This window comes from Excalfactoria chinensis, chromosome 2 (genome assembly GCF_039878825.1).
Source record: "Excalfactoria chinensis isolate bCotChi1 chromosome 2, bCotChi1.hap2, whole genome shotgun sequence".
Taxonomy (NCBI): domain Eukaryota; kingdom Metazoa; phylum Chordata; class Aves; order Galliformes; family Phasianidae; genus Excalfactoria; species Excalfactoria chinensis.
The window spans coordinates 120,505,684-120,530,738 of NC_092826.1; the positions used below are offsets into that span (position 1 = coordinate 120,505,684).

At 35.5% G+C, this 25,055-nt stretch overlaps 1 protein-coding gene across 4 annotated transcripts in view; it reads right to left on the reverse strand.

Moving 5' to 3' along the window:
* Window positions 1-25,055, reverse strand: part of AKAP9 (A-kinase anchoring protein 9) — a 97,108-nt gene that overhangs the window by 57,904 nt on the left and 14,149 nt on the right. For 2 of the 4 annotated variants that reach the window (XM_072329043.1, XM_072329042.1), the window contains exons 2-6: window positions 15,199-15,453; window positions 9,564-9,608; window positions 3,810-3,863; window positions 3,233-3,403; window positions 514-669 (exon numbers count right to left, since the gene is read on the reverse strand). In XM_072329043.1, coding sequence (XP_072185144.1) covers window positions 514-669; window positions 3,233-3,403; window positions 3,810-3,863; window positions 9,564-9,608; window positions 15,199-15,453 — 681 coding nt within the window. The remainder of the gene's footprint in view (window positions 1-513; window positions 670-3,232; window positions 3,404-3,809; window positions 3,864-9,563; window positions 9,609-15,198; window positions 15,454-25,055) is intronic. The other 2 variants (XM_072329045.1, XM_072329046.1) reach the window with 2 other exon arrangements.

Consider the following 25,055-nt stretch of genomic DNA (forward strand, 5'->3'; position numbering starts at 1 on the left):
ATAACTGCCATCATCCAGTATTTATTGGCAGCTATTATTAAAGAGTAGGAGAGAAAACAGACTAACCTCTATTATTTTATATCTTCTAAAATGATGACTGTGGGATGGTTAAATTGACTACAAATCTATACCAAGGAACCAAGTCTCCAAAAACACAAAATCACAAATTTTTGCTTCTTCAGGAATCAGCTATTTATGTATGTATGTATTTATGTACACTGAAAATTTACTAGGAGAGTGGTTAGGTCCTGGAACAGGCTGCCCAGGGAGGTTGTGGATGCCCCGTCCTTGGAGGTGTTCAAGACCAGGTTGGACGGGATTCTGGGCAACCTGATCTAGTAAAGGCGTATGTTTGGTGGCCCTGCTAGGCAGGGGTGTTGGAACTACATGATCCTTGAGGTCCCTTCCAACCCGGGTCATTCTGTGATTCTGTGATTCTGTGATTCTGTATCCTCCAAAGTTACACCCATTTTCAAACCCAAATATACCCCGTTAATGCTGTAACTAACTTACATGCTGAAACTGAATTTGCAGTTTTTGGCTTTGTTCTGTTAGCTCTAAAAACTCCCTCATAGTTTCATCCTTTTCCTTCCGTGCCTGCTGTAGGTTAGTAGTAAGCTGAGTGATGATATCATCTCTTTTTTTGATAGCAGCTTCAAATTCTTGCAGCTGTGAAAGATAAAATGTAAACTAGTAACACACATCGAACCCAGCAAATACTCATTTATTCTTGTTAAGCAGGAATACGCATTCCCTAAGCACTCTACTAAAAAGATGTCATGTAGACATACCAGGAAATTTATGTTTTCACAAACTCTTACATGTAAGTATTTTTGAAACATTTGTTTGTTCACATTCAGCAATGTACAAGTTCTCCATAAATATTCTCATCAAAAGACCAAATCTGAGCTTTTGAGAAGTTAAATTTAGAATTTGCTTTAAATCCAGAAAGAATGGCCACATAAACAAACCATCACAAAGGCAGTCCAGGTACTTAATTATAAAATATCAGCAATTTTTTCCAACTATTCACATCCACAGACTTTTCCCACAATAAATGCAAGTTACGCCAGCTCTCACTAAAAGTGCAATAAGTTGCATTCATTGTATTAAAGGAATAAAATAGATGCCGTTCAATATCTTACTTACATTGTAGAACTTATTCATATAACTACAAGAGAAAATTAGCTCAAGTTGCACACCTGATGCAATGTATTTAACAGATTCATCTTTTGTAGTTTGTAGTGATGAAGAAATGATACAAGGACGGAAAAAATTTCCTTTACAAGGTTTTTATGGTTTCTTTTTTGTTTTCGTTTTTGTTTTTTCCTTTGGTAACATAAAATCCAGGTAGTCACAATAAAAATTGGAACTGTATTTAAATACATAAATAGACACGCTACTGGCTTTTGAGTCACTGTCAATTTGAGCTCCTTCAAGGCTAGTACATGCTTCATCTCTACACTGAAAATTTCTTAAACCATCCATTGCCTTCTCCAACTATTTTGCTTACTGTGATCCCAACAAGAAGTTTCTCCAGATCATGTGCCATTCCTTGAAGTAAAATTATAATACTTTCAGATAAAGCTTACTGATTTAGAGGTAAGAGATATTTTTCAATGGGATATATAAACCAAGAGGACCTTAAATGTGCCAAACTATGAAAACTCAAGAAACAACTTTTAAGTTCTTTTCAGAACACTGTGGAGAATTCCTAACTTAAAGGCACAGATGTAGCGGAAATGCCAGATGCTTGTTACAATAAAGAAAATATAGGAATAGATCAGATACTTAAATGTATCATGTGTTTCCTTATGCATCTGTTCAGTGAAATTAAGAAGTAAATTTATCTGTTCATATCTACCCGCTGTTACATCTTCCTTTCCAATTTCTTCTATTCAACTGTTTTTATTTTAACAAGCAGGCAGAGATAATGCACACAAGGCGTCTTTTGCAGCCACTCCTTTTAAAAACTCTTTGCTTCTTCTGAAACATACACTGTATGCATTTCTCAGCAGGGATATTACGCACTGAACTACTATCATGAAGAATATGCTGTAGCTAAAAACAATTTTTAATATTATAGTACCGCAACCTGTGTAAACAGATTTTTAACTTCTTTAGAAAATAGTAATCATAGTAATTTAAAAATGCAAACATCTCCACTTCAAACTTCCTCATGCAAAACTAACAGTAGCTTTGCTACTAGTACCACTGTTTGAAACTAAAATTTCGTCACGTTCTTTAGTATGCTGCAATTATGACTATGATGCTTAGCACAATGGATACAAGGCACAGTAATCAGAAGCTAAGTCTGACTTAAAAGGCAACACCAGGGATTCACCAACAGACAAAGCAATGATAAACCTGCAAGATAACCACCCAAAGATCACTTTAGTGTAGTGGAAAACACGACACCCATTTTCACAGATAAAATACAAATGGAAACAGCAGAAAATTATAACTGCATAGCAATAATGAAGGCGAAAATGACTCAATTTTAAAACAATTTTGGTGTTCTGTAAAATTCTGTAAAGCAAAGACAGGCATACCATGATGACCTCAATCCAAATTAAAGGAGAGACTGAAGACATGAAGCATGACATAGCACTGACTTTAAAGAGCGTAGTACTTTCTTAAACTGGAAGAAAAATTATTTTACATTCTTCACTTTTAAATCTAATGTTCTATACCAATGGCATTTCTAACTAGAGAAATATTTCCATACAATCCCAAGTTATTAAATGCCTCTTAGAGCATTCTGGCACAGTGGCCCTGTAATTTCAGACTGTGAAGTCTGGCAAGCAAACACCTTTTCAGCTCAAGGACCAACTCAGCAATACCATTCCCTAAGAAGTAAAACCTTATTTTTTTTATTTTTATTTTTTATCTTTGAGGAACAAGAAGGTAATAAAGAAATGGATTCTTTGTGCAATAAAGGAAGAATTAGGACTTTTCTTGAAGAAATCATCTTTCCATTTCTGAGCCAAGAAAGCCACTGCGAAGAACACTGAAACTTTAGTCACAAAATATAGAGAAAAAGGACACACAATGAAAATGCCACTCAGATAACAGAACACATGGTATATGATTAAAAGAAATTACATATAATTCTATATCACACACTGATTGCATTCTGAACATCTGCCATTAAGAGTGAACTCTTTCAGGTGACACTGCATTTTTGCACATAACTGAGTAGCAAGCAGAAAGCAACATAAGGTAATTATACCTGTTGCAATCCTTCTGTACCATATGCTGCCCTCATTTCTTCTAGCTCTCTGTTTAGCTCTTCAATCTCTTGTTGTTTCCCAGCCAATTCATTCTCCATCACCTCTAGTTGCATCAGAGAGTGCTGCATTCCATGTTCTGAATAAATCTCTCCAACTCCAAATTCTTCATCCTAAATTAATCCAAGTTCCTTAACATACCATTTTTTTATGCTTTATCAAGATAAGTAAATTCAAATATCAATTTCTGTATCAAATGGCACCTTAGAACATTAACAAACAGTACAGCATTGAAGATCTTATTGCCATGGCAACCTCCTTTGTTAGTATAATCCACATCTCAAAAGCATGAAGCATTCTTCTAGTTCTGCTTTGTAATATTAGCCTTAGTACAAGTAGTAAAACATTTTGCATTTTAAGTTTACAGATAAACAATATTCATATGACAAGCAATGTAGATACAGAGCACAGCATGCAAGATAAAAGTATTAGTCAACAACACAGTTTTTGTTCAAAATGAACTGTTTGAGGTTTTTAGTACTCTTTATTAGTATTACAATTCAATTTGCAGTACTGTACCCTGATCAAGTCTGTAGGTATAGCTGTTCTTGTCACAAAACTGCAACCATTTACCTGTATAAAGACAATTCCTAAATACATTATTATTTGCAATAAAGCTTGACTTCTATTTTTAATTTGTTTGAACCTTATATGATGGTTCCTGCAGAGCCACGTGAATTCTTATGTTGTAAAAATTTATTCCATTGGAAATACAAAATATCTTTTTGGAAGACTTTGGAAGTGAGTTTAGCACAAGCAACAGGTAACTCCTCACTTCCAAAATCACAAAAACAGGTGCTACTTTCCAAAACCAAAATACACGTAAACATACATAGAAAACAAAGGAATTCAGATCTAAAGGTCAATGCAAAGCTTTATCTGTAGTAATGCTGCATTTTAAATTGTACATTTAATATTTCAAAATATTAATAAACATAGTTGTTTTCATAAATATGTTGTTGGTTTTTTTTACCCCAAATCTACTATTCCTAAGAGTCACCAACATCTCTGCAAACAGATGTAAGGCAGTGTCATAAACTGACACTCACAGCCTGAAGAATTTCTTAAGAAAGAAACAGAGCAGGAATTGTATATTCAACATAAGACGCATGAAAAATCCTTTCAGTCACAAACACTGCGACTCATATCAAGCTTCTGTAAGATTTTTGTTTCTACAGAGAGTGCAAACCAATAAAGATGCATTTCCAAAAGGTAAGTGCAAGTCAAAGTTGTAGTTATATATGAAAAAATAATAATTAAAAAGTCAACATAAAAGGAATATTCTGTTGTATTCATGATAAACCGTCAGACAGAGAGGCAAGCTTTTAAAATCTCAGACCAATGTCTTAAAAAAAAGGAAGCAAGAGAAGCTGTTCTTCTCCTCAGAGCTCTGTATCACATTAGAGTCTGAAATAAAATAATGGCATTAGAAATGGAAAGGAAACATACCGTTCCTCATATGAATACTGTGTTCACATTAAAAAAAAAAAAAAAAAGGCTCTATAGCTCAGATACCTGCCAGATATGATTATGGCTTATTTACAAAGGACCATCATACCTGAGCAAATCAATATGCTCCTCAACACAAAAACGTACTGCTCTAAATGGGATCAATATCATCATTAAATGCGTTTTAAAAGAAAGTATAATTCTGCATTAGCTTTGAATTTGCTGAGCTGACACACACGGTCATTTTCAATTCCTGACTTCCTCAATAAAAAGGAGGTCATTGCCACCTTATTTTAGAGAGAATAAATAAGATTTTAGCAAATGTCAGTGCAGACAACTCATGGAGGCAGTGCACTTCATTTGTGTTTTGCCAGATGTTTGTTCTTCATTCAGAAATACAACTGTCTATACACAGTGTCTGGCACTAATGTCTTTATTTGGATTCTGGCTCATGGCCCAGATTAATACTTCTTTTGCTTCTTTTTACCTGTTATTTAATTCAGACTTAATTGATAGAGAGGTAATGTATGATGCTTGTAAGCTACCTCACCAAGAAGTGGGTGCACTTCTCCTCCCACGAATCATTTCAGTGTCGAACAAGCAGTGATTCTTACACACTTTATAACAAGCTATGTCTGCTAGGGCAGACATAAAAGCCTTCATTAGATGTTCCAGACTCCTTGGCAACTGAGATTTGTACAGAAAAATATTAAAAGGGGTTTTGCCATATCCAAAACAACTGCCTGGAACTTTAGAAATGCTGCTTCATGTCAAAGTAGCCTTGTTAGCTGTAATAGTTACACCTTAGTTGACTCTGCTTATCACCCCATACCTTCTCCTTTCTATAAGTCTCTACAGTCTTTTTTTAAAGCTTTGCAATTCACCTTTAACTCTGAAATTCCCTTATACCTTAACCTCTTATGATGTGCTTAATTACATATTCCCAGAATACAATTATATGTTTCAAGAAGAAATCAAACTGCATAAGATAAAGGAAGGTAACGGAAGCAAGGAATAATGAGCTCAGAATATAACTGCATTAAAAAATAACCACAAGGTAAGGAAAAGTACAATTTTACAACACATTAGCTACTCAGGAGCAACTACTTGGGTGAACACAAGGCGTGTGGGTTATGAAAGTCCACCAAAAGAAATCTTAACTTCAAGTTTTCTTCCTTGCTTGTATTTTCAAACTAATTCATAAGCATAATATTTAATAATATAAAAACATATAAAATACAATTTGTAGTGTATTCTAGTCTAAAAGAAAAACTATAATTTATATTGCATCAGTAAATACATATGCTTAGGCAAATGAACACAAGCTGCTTCAGAAAAATACAAGGAAAAACGGGTTCCATCACTAAGTAAGGCAGCAATTTATGACAATTGCCACCAGAGGTCAGGATTCAATTTATGAAATCACTGCACTTTACTACAGATTCAACGCTCTGTTGCTAACGTTCCTTAGACCTTGGAATACCTAAAAGCGTACCTCAAAAATATTGAGTAGTTACACACACTATATTATTAGTGGTAACTATGATGTCCATGCCAGAGAGAATTCTCCTTATATACTGCAAGCTCGGGCTTAATGTAAATCAATACTTATTGATCACTCATTGCAAAACGTAAAAATATCCAAATGCATGAAAATAATTTAACCTATTATAGACCAGCAAGCAGAATTCTGGTTTGAAAAGTGTTTTGAGTAGTAGAAACATACAGAAGTATCTGGAATAGGTTAACATTAGGTAAAATGTTTTTAGCTTTTATTGTGCATTTTGGACACTGTTATTTACAAGGATTAAAACACTGCTTGACTGTGCTCTTACAATTTTAATCAATTTTCTAGTTACGTCACAATTGGCTTTATGGAATGTAGCTAAAATTAGTAATTATGACAACTGGGAAAAAAATATATATGTATACATATATATATTTAACTCTATGAAAATCATTTTCAGTTTCTCACAAAAATAATGAGAATCATAGAATTTAAAAAGGTTAATAAATCTTTACAAGTAACGACAGTCTTCAAATATATTATGGCTTAATTTATTTTTCTATGCAGCATTAAAACACAATAGGAGACTTCTATGTGTGATGACTATACATAAAGGTTAACATATAGAATGTCATTAACATTTACAAAGAAAAGGGAAAGAAATAAGGATCAAGAAAGGGAAGGGGAAATAAAATAATTTTTTAAGTTTTCATATCAACATTTTTTGAGGTACAGTTTGAAAATTGGGAAGAGGCACTGAGAGAAAAAAAAATAATCCAGGAAGATTACATCAATACCATAAAAATTAAGGAACACAGGAAATATACAGTAACAATTTTATCTTAAACAGTTATAAAAAAGCCCAAACAACTAACTGTTGGAAAACCCTAATCTCCCTTATTTTGGATGTGACACCATAACTATACATACATAATCACCACAATCACTGAATGTAAAACTATTCAGGTAGTTCTCATTCTTGCTCAAACTGAGTGTTTTGTTTCAGAAAGGAAGCTGGTCATATGAAAGAATTATCAGTCTTCAGTCTGAGTACCACCTCTAACAGTACAGGTATTTACAGAGGTGACAGAAGAAAACTGGAGGAGAGACCATATTAAAATAAAGGTGCTGTAAGACAAGAATTCTGCTGAAAACATTCCTGAGTTCTTTCAAGTTTTATTTTATTTTATTTTATTTTATTTTATTTTATTTTATTTTATTTTATTTTATTTTATTTTATTTTTTAAAGAAAACTACTTATAAGTACATGTCTGGTAAGTCTCTCAAAGAGGGATGTGCTTATCACTGAATTTCATCCAAATCCCAAGAGAAGGGCTAGATAATTAAAAGCATATGGCTTACTTTAACAACTATAACAAAGCACATGATTTATGACCTATCTCACTGTGAGCCTCTACTTCAACGTAATTTCTGACAAAAGCCACTACAGAGTATACAGATGTTTTGAAAAATGAAGAAAAAGATGGATGAAAAGGGCCTGTATTTGTACAAACGTGTGGATTTACAGAATTCCAAAAAGGAGGTCGGGTCCTTTCAGTAATTGAAAGGAGGCATACAAAAAATATGGAGAGTGTAGAGATATATGTACATCAATGCCATTATCAACTGTTTTCAAAGGTTCACTCTTCAAACACATTCCATTTAGCAACGATTCCTTAATGTGGTGATGTATATATTCTAAAAAGTTGCAGTAAGGTCACAGTAGTTGTTCAAAAGTGTATTTCATTTTCAATGGCAAACTCTGTGCACATGCTGCACTATCAGTCACCTTCCTGTACTTACACTCAGATTCTTTTTGTTTTTTTCCTTTTTGTAATTCACTGGACAAAATAATGTGTATTTTATCCAAGAAAAATATTAAACCTTTAATCTGACTTTTTCCTCGTGTTAGCTTCAACCCTTTGAACCTCTCACTCATTTATTTTGTCTTTCTTCCTTTAGCAGCACAGTCAAGCAGATGAACTGGAATCTTCAACCCAGATGTGCCCAACTCAGATTTGTTTTTTATTTGCATCGCAACAAACATGACATAAAAATGATCAAAACTGACCAGACCAAGGATCCATTTGGTTTCCTAGCCGATATCTGAAGGTAATAAATAATAAATAGGAAGGAATATTTTCAATGCACTCTCAAGCATCTTCTCCTAACACACCAGAGAAAAGTAAGAGTGCTTACAAACAAGAACAGGAGGAAGATGCAAGAATCTCACTGGAGAAGAGAGGTACGGTAAAGAGACCCAAACTCAAAAGGCTGAGACAAAATCCATGGAAGAAATTGTAACTGTGATTTCATGAGAGGCTGAAAAGAAGTGTGGTCATCTTCTCTTAGAGAAGGCAACATCAAGGAAAGAATACTAAGTATCCTAAATCAAATCACTTAATCATTGGAGCATGTTAGATGACCCGATCCTCTCTTACTTGTGCCAAACTTAAGATTCCAGGGTATTTTGCAAAAGTGCTACACAACAAAAAGTGGACTACAGAAAGCTCATGTTTGAACCATGATCTTTTTTCTTTTTTTAACTGCAAGCAATTTGTATAGGAATCAGATATTCTACAGCTATTTCTTGCAAAAATGTTTTTGTGACACAGCGGAACATGAAGTAGTTTACTTCTTACAAACAATAAACTACTTTATTTATCAAGAACAGATTTTCATATTGCCAGCTTCCCTCTTAAGTTACATGGACATGCAGTGGATGTCATTGTGTGCAGTAGCTAAGGCCTGTACCCAATTACTTCTTCTCCCCTACAAGCAGGATGGGGAGTGAATTTGGAAAAAGCAAGAAAAAATCATGGGTTAGGACAAAAATAATTCAATAAGTGTAGGAAAAATAAGCAAAAAAACCCAAACAAATGATGCAAAGGCACTCACTCACCACCTACCAGCAGCAGAGTGATGATGACAAGCCAGTGTTTGAGCAACAGCTACTTTGGAACTCATTAAAACATAATCAGCTTGTTAAATTTTTTTAATAGCAAATACGAAGGAATTAACCACAACTCAATGGCAACGCAAAGTATTACTACAACCGTAATGGTAACAATGTTACAACAGCTCATAAATCTGCAGTATTATTGATAATAGAACCCATGCTATTATGAAGTTAACAAAATGTTTGCTTTAATGGTATATCAGTCATACCAGTAATGACCTGCAACAGCTTTGTATACAACATCACGTGTACTCTTTCCTTCTTCCTCTTTTTGGAAAACAGTGCACAGCATTTCAATAAACATGTAAAAGAAAAAGTCAAAAGGAAAGTTAGAAAGGAAGTGTTATTTCAGTCTTACCTCAGAACTGTAATCTTCTACTGCAGTAGAAATTTCACTTTCCAGCTAAAACAAAATATTAAAATATTTATAATGGATGGCAATCTACAAATATTAAAGAAGATATTTTCCATTTCTTTCTGAGAACATAGACAGTATTCAAAAAACATAAGAGGTATACATTAACGTGCTTTCAATATATATGGCAAAGGTCACCTTAAATTCCTTGAAATCCCAGACTTAAATAAAAGCAAAATAATTTGCTCAAAACTAGGGAAAATCACACTGTTATGTAGCAAATATGTGGACATACAACTTTTAATGTGAACCATACAGATTTCTGTCACAGTTTAGTTGTGCAATATCTTCTAGCAGCACAAATAATCTTTTAAAATTGCCTTCTTCAGCCTTCAAAACAATCTAGCTATCTGTTTGGCTGCTAATACTAAGTATATTTGCCAAGGGGTTTATTCAAGGAGAGCTACAGAAAGATGGCGAAATAAACTCAAGAGAAGTGAACATGTCTTCAGTACTAAGGGGTTAATCCACCCCTTGCTAAAAATCAATTAAAAAAAAACTTAAATCCTATGAGCTCACACATCAGCTTCCAACAATGGAAGACTTCAATGTGATTCTTTAGTTGGTCAATTCCCAAGGCCTGACCAACCATAATTAAAAAATCCAGCCCCTTCCATTAATAAACCATCCATTCTCTATACTTCTATTATTCTTTGGTCAACACAAGTAATTAGATTTTACATAGCTCATTGGAGGGATTCAGTTTAAAAGCAAATAATTTATATATATATATATAAAATATATATACTATATATATATTTATATATATATAAGCATTTTGTTAGCAACACAACACAAAGCTATTCATCAGTTCTCCCATTAATTTATGGAATAAGAAATTGGTTTCTGTTTCACTATGACTTTACGTTGCCAGTTTTCAGTTACTGCACCAGCCATGCCTTTTCTTATAGCTAATCTCTTCTAGCAATAATTTTTTATTCTTTAATATTTTCCTCACTAAGAACATGGTTGATGACTAAAATACACAGAACAGACATCTCAAAGGCCCTTTATAGCCAACTATTTCTATCACCCATGCAGCTACTACCACAATGATAACACATTAGACATATGTACTTTACAGAAAATCAAAATTAATTTAATTGCTGAACATTATTCAGAGGAAATTCAGATGATACAGAAAGGAGATAATCTGCCTATGGAAAGCAGAATGTCCTTTTCAGAGAAACCTTTTTCTATGTGCAGTTAAGCACTGTTCAGAAGAGATGCTCTTCAGTACTGGATGCCCAACATTATCACAGGATTAACAAAAGAACTCATAATACTAAATTGGCCACAACTGAGAAGTGATTGCTATGTTCCTTTAGAAAATTCTCATAGGTGAGTATTCATTAACAGAATCCAATTGACTTTTTAAAGGATCTCAGTGTAAACTGTTATACAAACATAACTACAAAATTCTACAATCATTTCTGAATACAGAATAATTAGCAAGCAGAAGCCAAAACAAGTTTATTTTAGGTTGGCCAGTTTACAAGAAAATTATAATTACAGAAAAATAGCAATCAAAATCTTTCCGTGTTTCTGAAATGCAGCCTTCCAGCAGTCTATAATAATGTGACTTCCAGACAGGATAAATTTATAGAAGGATTATTAACTAAATATGGTTTTAATCATGCAGGAAGAAAAGCAAAAACTTCTATAAAAAGAACAAGAATTTCTAGTGGAACTATTATTGAATCTCTACTTTATCCTCCTTAAATAAGTTTACTCCTATATACAAGGACATTAAGTAATTTTGTCATTAAGCTCCCTCTCCTCCTTCTTTCCCCACCCTCTGATGATCCCACAAAACTACACATTTTTTAAAACAAGACATGAATCTTCTTATAACCATCCCATTGTAACTACCAGGTACAGAGTGAATAAATAAACTCCTAACATTTTACAGAGACATTGTTTTAAAAACAATTATTCTGTTACATTTCCAAATATTGAAGAAAAAAATCCCTTCTTATGTCAACTCATATGCGTCTGTTGACCATTTCTCAAAACATGTTCTCGTATGCCACTGGAGATACAAACTTGACTAAAGCTGATCAGTATGACCATGAACAGGAAGAAGCAAAGAGAATGTAGGCTGAGTATGTTAATGATGTCTTCTCTTTAAATCATTCCAAACTTAATGGGCATTTAATATCTGTGTGATATTTTCAATATACAGTGCTATTCTCATTGATTGCATTGTCATGCCTTTGTTTTTGTTCTTAAAATCTGTCAATTCAAAGGAATATATATCCTAGTAATTTATACCCCAAAGCAACCAACTACAATCAAATTTAAATAGAGTACATGAAACAGAGGTAAACCACTGCTAAATCTGAATACAATCTGCAGTGAGGTACCCCCACCACTCAGTTTCCTGCATCAGAAGTCACCACCAACAAATAACTAATCTGTGTTAAATGAGTTTTCCTGTCTTTGGCAATAAAGAACTCAGCCTTAAACATTTTCAAGCTAAAACCCAAAATAGTCTGTATATGCATAAAGACTATTCTACATGGGTAATTTCAGAGTTAGTAAATCTAACTAAACATCACTACTTATGGAGAGCTTGTTGTATACATCATTGAAAATTTGGGAGATATCCCAGCAATTATTGGCCAGATTATTAGTTTCTGTCATAACCATCCTGAGAATCTCGTATTTCCTCTTGAGGCACTCACTTTATCACTATACAGATTATTTCCAAATATCGCTTGAGCACACAGATCTTTATTCTGCAATTTCATGTTTTTTTCTTTTCTTTTTATTTTTTTCTCAATGCTAGATGAGCTTAACTACCTGTCCTAATTCCTACTACATTTTATTTTACTTCCTTTATTCTTCCTTCCCTCTTCACAAGTCCTCCCCTTTATTGTACATGCCAGGATATCTCTACCCTAGCTCAAGACTTTGGTTGCTCTTTGCTTTCACACTTCTAACATGTTAACCTTAACTACACCCAGCAGCTACACTTATTTTCATTCAGTTGCCCTCTCTGTTTCTCCATAATCATCACTGTCACTTTTCTTCCTTCTCCTCAAGAATCCCTTCCAGTGCCTCCTTTTTATTTCTGTCCCCTGCCTGTGTAATCCCAGCGAATAACTAACAATTGGACTAAGTTATGAAAATGAAACAACGAATGTAAGACCATATACTTTATCATCTACTTGAACGAGCAGTTAAGCCATTCAAAAACTACTACCTAATATATTTGTCCAAGGACTAAAATTCATAGCATAAAAGTTGCAGGGAGATCAACTTCTATCCATACAACTGTGAGAGGAAAGTCCTGTCAGGATTTTTGCATAGATATGCAGTGTAGTCAGGTGTTCATAGTATAAAAATAACAATTCCAAATATGAATTCCAGTAAAAGGTGATATAAGCAAATTGAATTGAAATTTAGGTAGAAAGTAATCCTGCATAATGCCTCCAGTAATCTTGCCTTACTCTCCTGACACAGCAGCCTACAAAGATTTAACATTGGGTGAAAAAGCAAACAGCTCAAAGAAGCTGTCTTTAATTCTCCATTGCACGGATTAGCCTGAAACTGCCTGTTACATTGGCTGCCATTTCAGCTAAGCAAGCTCTAATCCAATTAGTGTAATACAGGCTCACCATCTGAGGCACTGCACTTAAAAGAACAAAAACAGTAAATTAAGAAATTCTATCAAACAATTTCAGAATTTTTCCTCTTGTATCAATACTGCATAGACAGACACTCTAGCAATTATCTTTCAACTCAAAAATGTCAACTACTTATTCAAATAAATAAGCAGTGCACTCATAACACGTAACAAAGAAAAATGCTCTCTCAGTTGGGAGTAGCTTTTTTTTTCTTGTGGAAGTAAATACTGTTATAGGAATCAATAAGTCATGAGCAATTCAGCTGAGATAAGTTATGAATGGACAGCAATCCCCATGCTTATTCATTTACATTCACTTATAAAATGAACAAATGAACCAAACTAACATAAATTGCTTTGGTTTTTTTCTTTTAGGTCAGAATAAGACAGACCTAACAAAAAACAACGACTGATCTTAAGAATAAATCTGTGTGAGAAATCTTTTGCAATTTCAGCATAATTTCTTCATTTTTTAAACCACCAATGTCTTCTTTCTTTCAGAGGCCAATATAGGCTACTGGGAGCAAACTGATTTCATTAGACTTGCTTTGAGCACAGGACTCATGACATGAACTACATCATCTTGAAGGTCCCTTTCAATCTAAACTATTCTATGGTTTTGTACTTGACCTCATTTCTCCAATTGTAGCTGAGATCTTGACTGAGAGCGGAGCCTGAGAACACGCAGTCATGATGTACTCCAAAATACATTCAGCTAAGAAAGTTTCTTCATACAATAATCTTATGTATGTAGACTACAATACTGTTAAAACAACAGTTTAAGCAGTTCCCTCTTAACAGCAACTTGCCCTAACAGTTCTCTCTCTTTACCTGTAGATAAGCCGATCATTCCTTCCAGCCTCACAAAGTATTCCTTTCCACTTTCCTTAAAAGACAGTCTCATCTTTACACATATGAAAATGGCCATTCTGGTAATAAATGCTCTTTTAAAATGCCATTCTCTCCTCAAGGAAAAGCTATGAATTAAACAGGCAGTTTCACTGAGTTACTACAGATATTTTTGAAGTTTTGATATTAACTTTTAAACACAATAATCTAAATTTTAAAAACAAATATCTATGAAGTTCAGTCTATCTAGTGTACCTGTAGTCTTAAAATCAATAAGTTGATCAATTACTTTATGAGTTTTCATTCACACATACTGTCATTTGTACTGTCTGTGTCAGAAAAGACTGTATTCACATGGACAGAACTGGGAATCTGAACTGAACTGCTAGTTCAAAGTGATATTCATTTCCTTTTAGAGGCACTGCTTTCAATAGTGAAATAACCTATATTGTAAATAACAGCATCTCTTGGTCCTAGATACATACTTGTAACAACATATTAGGTTATTTGGACTCATGCCCACTCAGAACTGGCCTGGACTGCCAGTGTATAACACACAAGGCATGTTACAACCTTCCTAGAGCATGTACTTCCAACCATTAGCAAGCAGGATTATAGTAGTAAAAGTAGAGTATCTGTTTATTAGTCTCTTAAGCCATCCAGTGCTAAGTAGTGTTTTCTAAATTCACTCCTCGTTAACAAGAAAGACTCTAAGTATGTAATGTATACAAGAAAGATGCTTAACTTTGCATTTTGCTGTAGCCATGGTTGCAGGCATCAAAAATCCATAGCCATTCATAAACTTTTATTAAAACAAAATGTATAAAATGAAGCATTAAAACAAAACTAACTTTTGTCTACTTATGGAGTACAGCAGCACAAACAAAACTTCTATAATCTATGGTACACTGACAATAGAAAGCAAGATGCCAGCAGACAAGTAGAAAACACTGGACATTTTAAAGACAGAAAGCAGAGGGAAGGAAACGATATCTACAGCCTGAAATAATTTATTTGCATTCCCAAAATTAATAGATTATTTTGCCTCCCAACCTGTAAACTACAGTTTACACCAACAGTTTACAACAACAAACTTACCTCAGTGGTGTAAGCCTGGATGTGTTTGATAATTTCTCCACTATGCAAAGTCCTTGTAACAGCAAAGTCAGCAGCTGCAGCTGCTCCTCTTCGGCTGCTGCATGTAGATGTTTCATCACCTCGAGATCTATCAATATCAAGTCCATCTTGTATTGATTCCTCATCTTTGATGCTTGCTGTTTTCCTTTTCTTTTTCTGCTTCTTTGATGTGCTCTGTCCATCGGTTTGAGCTTTCCTCTGCCTAAACTGGGCAAGCTGTACAGAAGACAAAATCTTGTTAAAGGTGAAAGTTTCCCTCTTTATTACTACAGACAACCCCTATGTAGAGTGGCTTATCAGCTTCTCAGCATAAAGCTTCAAACTGATCACTACCTGGAAGTTAATGCTGCATATCTCAAGATTCAGACTATATCTCTGTTCACATTGTTTGTTTTAAAAAATCTTCCAAGAAAAACAACATTCTATTACTGAATTCCTTTAAGGTTTCATACTGGCCAGTTACAGTTTCACAGACAGAAACCAAGGAATCAAAACATCCAAAGGCAAAGGTACAAATGCCATTGTAAAGCACAAGTGTGATAAAAACCTCTGATCTCATAGTACCCAATACCTCAAAAATAATTTATAGAAATTACATTTTTTCCTATTCCAGAAACATATAAAAGCAATATTTTATTGTACCACTTATCAAATAAAGTTTTCTTTTTGTAATAAAGTTGTTTTGTTTTGTTTTTTTTAATTGTTAGAACATAAAAAAGTACCTGAAGGCACTGAAAACATCTAAAGAAACAATGAAATATATAATAAGGGAATAATCTACAGACAGCGAGCAGATCTGAAAATACACACTACCTTGTAGCAAAGCATGCTGATGAGCAAAAAGTCACAGGTGAGCCAAGCACACAGTTGAAAAACCAATTAGTATATAAGCTATTCAAATACTGTAAGACACTGTCTTTTGAAGAGCTTATTACTTTTAATCACTTCATAGTGGTTTACGCAAGAAAATCCATTTAAAATATTTTCCCTTAACAACAGAATTTCTGTTCCAATAAGAGAAACAAGTCTGGTGGGTTTTACCAATTAAAATCCAAAATTACATCGATCCCAATAGTAAAATCTGGTAACATACAACATTATTTTCCAAATAAAAAGTCCGATGACTCTTTAAGCTAGAATATATATTTCATAAATGTAGCTCCAAAGTAAATACACAGCATAACAAACACCTCCAAGCTCTAAATACTTTTTACATTAACTAATACCCAAATGTCACGTATTCTTTATAAATTTGCTGTAATTTCAAGTAAAAGCTATAGTAAAATATCAAGTTGACACATGATATTCACCACTCGAGAAAGCCAGGCTTCCATTCAGCCTCTTGAGCACACTCAGACCAAGCCGGACACAAGGATGCCACTTCCCAGGCACTGTTCTGCTACAGGGTGAGCCGTCACTTGCAGAGCTCTGTATTTCTCATTTGGCCTCAGAAAAGCTGGGAGGCCATAAAGTAAGTAGATGTGTCACTTGCAGATCAGGTCTCACTTCTGGCAAGTTTATGCTTTAGTCCCTTTATTCGTATTTCTCTGTGGCTTCCTTCAGCCTTCTCTGCATCCCCAGGACGACTGACAGCTTGGCATATGGCTCTGCTCTGTTTACAGAGGACCTGAAGATTTGCTGAGCCAAATATGCTCACCTACGTATTTAATGCTTGCTTCCACCCTAATTAGTTCAACTTCAGGCGTTTTTCTCTACTCTTAAAATCTGTAACATTCTTTATTTCACAAAAAACCTATCAGAGCTTTTACTCTTTGCAAATTCTGAATAAAAAGGAAAGGACGGTTTCCTCCTGCCTTCAAAGTGTAATGAAGAAAACACGCTTAGAAAAACACACTTCCCCCAAAATGGAAAGATTCCAGATGTGTCTCCTTACAACACTGCCACATTCACTTAAAATCACCAATTTACCTCAAAAATTAGTTTTTAATATATCATAAAAAAAGCAGACTATGTCCAAATGCCACATGGAAATAAGACAACATCAGACTTCAGTTTAACCAATGGATCATATTTATTCACTATTTTTAAACAACGAAGGACATGTAGAGCCACTGGTCAAGAGCTCTCTTTTCCAATTTGATTGAAACCTTCTGGAGTGGAAAATTAAGTTGGCTTTTTTAAAGCTGCTTTACAGTCTTTTTTTGTCTGCAAAATTAGATGTCTATCTCAAGGACAATCAAATTACTCCATTACTGAATACTCCCCTCAAGTATTTTGAATATTTCAGCTGAAGCGCAGAGGGATGCCAGATTTCTCTCCTAAAATTAAGTTGTCAATTTGCTCTTGTTAAGAATTTACTGACCGAACCCCACCAGGTCAGTTGTAAACACACCTTAATTATCTTGTTTGAACTCTGCTGTAGATGGGCACACATGAAAGCTGTACAAATGAAACTGCTGCATTTTATATTACACAAGTTCTCAACTGATAATTTCTGTATGAGCATCCAGTACTTTGGAAATAACTAAACTGTTAGTGACAGATACACCTACAAGTAATAACAATAGACACCCAGCACATTCACAATCTACTTATGGAACTTAACTTCAAATTCACATTTTAAATCAAATTAAGAAGTTAGACATGAGAGAAGCAATATAACAAAAAGCTACTGCTGAGCAAATGCATCCCGTGGTGCTCAGCTCAACACAGCAGACTCTCAGACGCAGAATTCCTTCTGAAAGTGGAATTTGGGAGCTCAAGCTGAGGATCTAGCAATGACAAGCGAGAAAAAACAAACAGTCCGGCAGCAATCATGCGAACTATGGAAAAAAAACCTTCCAGAAGTGAAACAGAAAACTACCTCCAGATTTCATAGTTCTAGAAAAATACTTTTTCAAATGTGGACAAAGCTGATACCACCATGCATTCCCTTACCTTGCCTTCAAGGCACACCAACTTGTTAATGAAGCCTGTGGAGAACTTAACATTGCTTTTTGCCAGTTTTGACTCTGCAGTTCTGAAACAACTCATAACTTCGTCAAGTTACAAAAGTTCCAAGCAAGAGCAAAAGATGCAAACTCAGCAGTTACTGATGGAGCAGGAAGGATCCCACTCCAGTCACTGAAAGCCTCAGAACTGGCTCAGAATTGGAAGGAGCAAGAGGGACCGAGTACCTTACACTGCACATTTGTTTGTTTTCAGGCTTATAATTCCAGAGGTACCATTTATAACAGTTGCCCAGCTCTTCAATAGTTTGATAAATTGGAAGTGATTAAATGCCGGCACAAAATGCTGAGGATGCATAAGATTATTGCACCTCTTGGAAAAACACTTACCAGAAGTCACAGGCATAGAAGAGAGTAGCATGCAGAATGGAAATAAGTAATTGCTATGCTTTTCAAAATAGTTTGCCACCATAATGACTGAATATAAGAATTAGGTATTTAGAGAATGAAGTTATCTAGTTAGAACCGTAACCTCTTCCTTCTTACAAATCCCAGAACAACAGGACAGACCATAGCAAGACTACACAGATCAGATACATAATTACTTAAGCTTTGAAATGCTGGTATCCTGTAACTGGAAAAAAAACAGAAAAGCAGAGAATAATCAATTACTATTAGGAACTAAATGCTCTTGAGAAAGAAGGACACTAACTTGCAGAGCAGCAGGGATGACTTGTATAAACCAAATCAATCAGGAAAACTGAATAAATAATGCTGTTGTTATGATAGTAGTAAAATAAAACATCTTCAGCATATTCTGTGGTAACTGTGCCATAAATTTCAATTGCGGGGATCTGCTGTATATTGACTGAATTCAAATATAGTTTGACTGAACTACAGAAATATTTTTATAGCTTTTTTTTTCTTTTTTATATATATATACACATAGTAGTCTTTAAAACAGAAACATATTAAGTTCTGTTTAAAACAAGTTGCTGCTCTATTTGCTGCTGCTTATCACTTCTTAACACTCTTCTACAATAAATCACATCTGCACGGTCTCATTTGCAGACCTACAGCAGTTAACAGGAACTGGAGTTGCACAGTGCCTCTGAAGAGAGCTGGTATGAAACAAGATAAACAATTTTCGCTGTACCTAATGCTTAAAAAACAACTTGCAACCTCTAGAACAAAAAATGAATGAACAGTGCATCCTGTACAAGTACTGTTATATTCCTATACCTCTTCTACCTGCACACAAACAGTACTGGATTTGAATTTTCAAATTCAAATACACACCTTTTACAGAAGGATCAGGCTCTGTTCATCTGCCACAGTTTCTCTTAGGCAGCACAGAAAGATGAGCGATGAACTTATAGACAAAACAAAAACAGCACCTCAAAGGAACTGCTACAGGCAAGCGATTTTTCTTTTCTCCTTTCACAGCATACAATAAAAACAGGAGTGGAGATCTACACCATGGCCCTGCATATCTCATCTATTATCATTTTGAAAGGTGCTCCAGATACTGTTTGAACTTCAGATGAATGGGATAAACAAAAAGAAGAGGACTTGTCCTTAATAGGGAGTTCTCAGCCTGCTGCCCAAAGAAACATTCTATTGGACCAGCTCACCCCTGAATCAGTCAGTATAAGAAGACAAGGACTTCTGAATGTTGTACATAGCTCACAGATGTAGTTAATGGCTCACTGCCAAGTTGTTAGCCAGTCAGAAGTGGAGTTACGCTTGGTCCTGTACTACTCAGTATCTTTATAGATAATACAGATGAGACTGAATGAACCTTAACCAAGTGCATGGATGATATCAAACCAGAGGAAAGGCGGATACACCAGAAGGAAGTGCCACCATACAGAGAGACCCCAACAGACTGGAAGATGAAGCCAACAAGAACTGTATGAAGTTTAACAAAGATAAATGTGTCAAGTCCTGCAACTGGGATGCAATTATGTTATGCAGCAGTGAAGGGTTGGGAACTGACTGGCCTGGTGAGCAGCTCTCCTGAAGAGGACTTGGGAGTTCTGTTGGGCAACAAGCTGAGCAGGCGCACACAGAATGCCCTGACAGCAATGAAGGGAAACTCCTTTGAAATGGCTGCTGCTAATGCCTACCATAGCAAATAAAACAGACATGAATTCAACAGTCTGTACACCAGTTTTGGTATTAAATGTTTTAATCTGTGACTGAAAAAAACCCAAATCCTATTTTGTGAGTCAGAATTTGATAGTAATAATGTCATTCATTATTTTAGAATCTGATCTCACAATATAAAGGAAAAAAGGTTGCAAGCCCAACAAACAACTCCTAATTGCAGTGTTCTGATGTAAATGCTATGCTTAAGAACAGAGAACATATCTAAAACCTTCCACCCAGCAGATGGAAGTTCTCCACCGGAGCAGGGTCTGTAATCAGGCACACTGAGGGTAGGCAAAAGTGAAGTAGTGCTTTGGCAGGTGTTGCTTAGAACTTGCTTAAAGAGAAGAGTCACAAATCTGATGGAGAAAGGGTTGTTTATTTTGCATATGGAGTGAACGCTAAACAGTCTGCTTTGAGATGCATCCAAAATTATAGTATGCACTGTAGGAAACTGTACAGACAACCAGTAACTAACATTTGTCCCAGAATCAGAAATACTCCTTACAAGAATGCAAGGTGACACTCGGGTGCACCATGAGCCTAAGAAGAACTTCAAAAATAGTCCATTGGTTGAAAGGCTCTGGTCTTTCCAATTATAATCCTCTGAATTCTCATCATCAAATGAAAATAAGTTAAATTTCTGAACGATTAGTCAGAAAGTGAAACCAAATTATTTGGAATATGACTGACTGCTACCTTGTCTTAAAATGTGAAGTATTAATTTAAGGTTCACCTGTGCTAGTAATGACAGATCACAAACTCCATCACATGTAAGCAACTATTGCCACCAACACTTTCAATGACACAGAAAGGTCAAAAGCAGAGATCTGGCTTGGGATGAAGATGCACAGATATGTTCCATGAAGTCCTGACTTAGGTGTTTCGTAAACCAACAAGTGCAAAACAAAATGGTCAATCTGAATTTGAATTTTAGGCATCATTCAGAGGCTTGAAATCTGTTCTGGTTCAAGTCTATGTTCAAGCTGTCTATGCTGCTGTCCCCTTAATAAATGAAGAAATATCTATTGTAATCTCTCATCTTCATACTGTGAAGTTCTCTCGCATCTGGCTTTATTATTTCATTATATGCTAACATTTTAAAGTTCAGTGGCAGCAGAAGGCCTCAAAAAAGGGACAGGGAAGACAGTCCAAGAGACAGCAAGAAGATGCAAGCAGGACAGCCCAACCTAAGCTGCTTAATTCCTATTAGGCCACCAAGTTTGTAAGTGCATGACAGTCTGCCCCTACAGAGGTGTTGAGCAGGACATCTAGCAACTGTATTAGGGAAGAAAGCAGCACTCCATCTCTTTTTGCCCTAATCATAACAGATTTTGGCACTGAAGGTTGCATTTCCAAAGTACTCAATCAAGAGCAAATTTACAGTGCTGTCTATGGCTTCTAAGATCCCAACACCGATACTAAGGAAAGAATGACTGAGAGAGAGATGAATGGAAAATGACCAAATACAGAAGCCAGACAGCCTTCTTTCTAGTGGTTGATTTAAAGTCACCCCCAAATATTAGATTTATTGTACTCTACTAATCACTTAGTGAGAGACAATCATAACTCCTTCCAAATTCTGAGATAAAAACCTACAGAACGAAGATACTTAAGCAAGCAACTTAAAAATATGTTCAACGTTTATGTGTCATAGCTGGAAACCTGAATTATAATACTAGGAAACAATTAATGTTCTTTCCAAATCTCATTCTGGTTATCTTTTGAGGCAAATGAAGCTTTATTTGTTCATTTCAGCAGATGCTCAATTAAATAAATGGGAAACATTAGGTTTAATAAACAAGAAAATAATCACCCAGGAATGAGATATTTCTGCTCACTGGTATGTGGCGCTCAGTCAGATTTTCCCAACTGATGTGCAAGACCTTAGAATGTCTTCTCCTGTGGAGACTTAAGTGGTTCATGAGCTTTAAAGGACACCTATAAGACTCTGACAGTTTGCTAAGAAGAAATGTTATAATCTGTACCAAAATACAAGCTTGAGACTTTCACTTTCAGAAACAGCCATTCCCTGGCAGTGCCCTGCACAGGGCTCACAGGATCACCAGCTGAAGAACCACGGAGAACAACTCAAGATAGTGAGAGCAACAGGAGGTAGGGCAATTCTCTCCATCTTTTTAGCAGTCTGTATTGATTCAGACAGTACTGATGCCAGTGCTAATAACCAAGGGCACTGAACTTGAATGAACCCCTCCAGATGGCTCCGTGAGCTGGAAAGCCTCCGAATTAGTGTGGTTCTGATCTGGTCTGGTCTTGTATGTCCCAAGAATTTAAATAGGAACAGACCGAGGAACAGCTAAGTTCATTACAGCTGGGTTATTTTCTGGGTTAGCAATGAGAGCATTTTCATACACTTAACTTTCAAGTCTGGTTACAGTGACAAAGACTGAAGTGGACCAAGCACATTTTGGTGTTGCACAGCTATGAAAAAAGTCCAATTAAAACAAATTATCTATTACCAAATTACATGATGGGTCTCTTTAATTAATCTACTACTACATACATAACATACATGTTTTTTTTATATTGCTCTACTGACTTTCTATTGTTCTTGCACTGAGTGCTTGAACTTCTAACGGAGGGTGAAAAAAAAGCATATGAATTGTGTTAGTACTCTCCCAAAGTCAAAAGGAAATCAGCAAACTGGGACAACCAGTTTGTGACAAAAATCAGAGGGCAGCAGAAAGCTTGCTTTTTTACAGAGCAGCATGAAACACAGATAGTCAGTTCAAGAGGCCTGAAACATATAGGAAGTCTTTGCTGCATCAAGGCCACGGGAGCAGAGATGAAGCAGAGCCACTTTCACTCTATATTAGAGAGGGAGATAAGCTGTTGGTGCTTGCACATGAGGTACATTCTGTCCTATACTTCTGGCCAGAGTTTCAAAGGTCTGGTTAAAATGGGCAGGCATAGGGAAGCAAAGAGGAGGTTCCACACGGATAGAAACACACTCCTTTTGTCCCAGCAAGATGATCCATAATGCCAACTTTAATTAAAAACTGCATTTTGAAGCTTTCTGCAGCTAGGCTAAAAAAAGCAACGGCATTGGGACAAACTCAGTTGTCAAGTGAGTTGTCACCTTTTGAAACAATAACTGGAGGGGGAGTGGGGAAAGAAAAGGAATCATCACACCATTCATGAAAATCTTTTTATTCTCAATAAGGAAAAACGTTTCCCTCTCTCCCCATGTAGCTTTTTAAAAAAAAATATCCAGCTTGCCCAAACCAAGAAATTCCACATTAGAGATAGAATCTGGCAAAATAAATTTTAACAAAGGAGACACAAATGTTTTTAGTTTTATTTACTGTTACTTTCTCTTGTAAGAATGAAATATGAGTTTGATTTCTTACTTTCTTAAACTGTTAGTTTTTAAACACGAGTCATATCATTTTTTTTTTTTCACAAATGTCTGAAGATGAACCAGAAAACATCACTGTCTTGCCATTCCGTTTATCATACATTCACACTTAACGACAGAGTTCTGAAAATCTGCACCCAGCAGATAGGTTTGTATATTAATTAACTGATGAATCCTAATTTAAGGATTTGGATACTCTAAGAGCATTAGTCGCTTTCCATACAGTTACACTACCATTCTTTGGACTGCATGAACATCTCATATCCCTTCAGAAACAAAAATGACAATATAAGACCCCAGGCACTGACCAACCTTATGTGTTATCACAGTCTTCAAAGAAGTCACATAAATAAGTCACTGTCCATAACACCGCAAAGATTTTCTACATGCCACCATGTTTATGTTCACAATCAAAACCACTGAACCTCAGCAACTGAATAATACATACTCATGGCAAACAAGTCACTGCTCAGCTGGACCCAGTGCCCTTGGATGTTCTGGTATCTGCATAAGGCACCAGAGACTTCAGCTACGGCATCCACGTAACGACAGCACAGGACACTAAACATGATGTAAATGTAGATGAGGTGCTACTAGCTAACACAGCTGTTGTTTTAAAAACATATATGGGACAGCCTCCTAAACAGAGGGCAAACGAAAGAGAGTCTACATGTTAGAGAAGCATTAACATTATGTACCAGCATTTTGTTTTATGGCTGCTTTTTCTTTCTGAATCATCACTGTGATTCAGCAACACGGGGCTTTACACTTACTGCAGTTCATTTCTCTAAGTCAACTCAACTATAAACAGGATTAATTTATTTTCAACTTCAGAACAGTACTTCATTTCACAGTAAATTATTTAAAAAGAGTGTATAAATGGATACCCGACCTCACAAGAGAGAAATAAAGAACAAGGCAATGGACATCACATATAACACATTTCAACTGGGCTTCCAAAGTGAAGCAATAGCAGCAATATAACAAACAAACGTATCAAATCATTAATGCAAATAGAACTTGAACTTTTGGAAATAGCACAGACAGCAGACATATCAGTAAGCACGTTCTCTTCTGTAACACTTAAAGAAATTATCATCAATCAGAGCATTGCTTATGTAGTTACTTCTTAAAACAACTGCTTTAGCACCTGCTCTTCAATGAGCATATTCTTATACCAGCTATTTAACTATACATAGTTAAATCAGCTGCTGGAGATTCATTTAATTAATCCCCTCGAATTCTTTCAGGACAACAATTTATTTTCAGAAAACAATCGCAATGTCCTAACAGGTTAAGCATTTAAGTCTGTCTATTTGGGTCTTTAAAAATCAAGTGAAAATAAATAACTTGCAGAACAGCAGTAGTCCAAAAAGCAA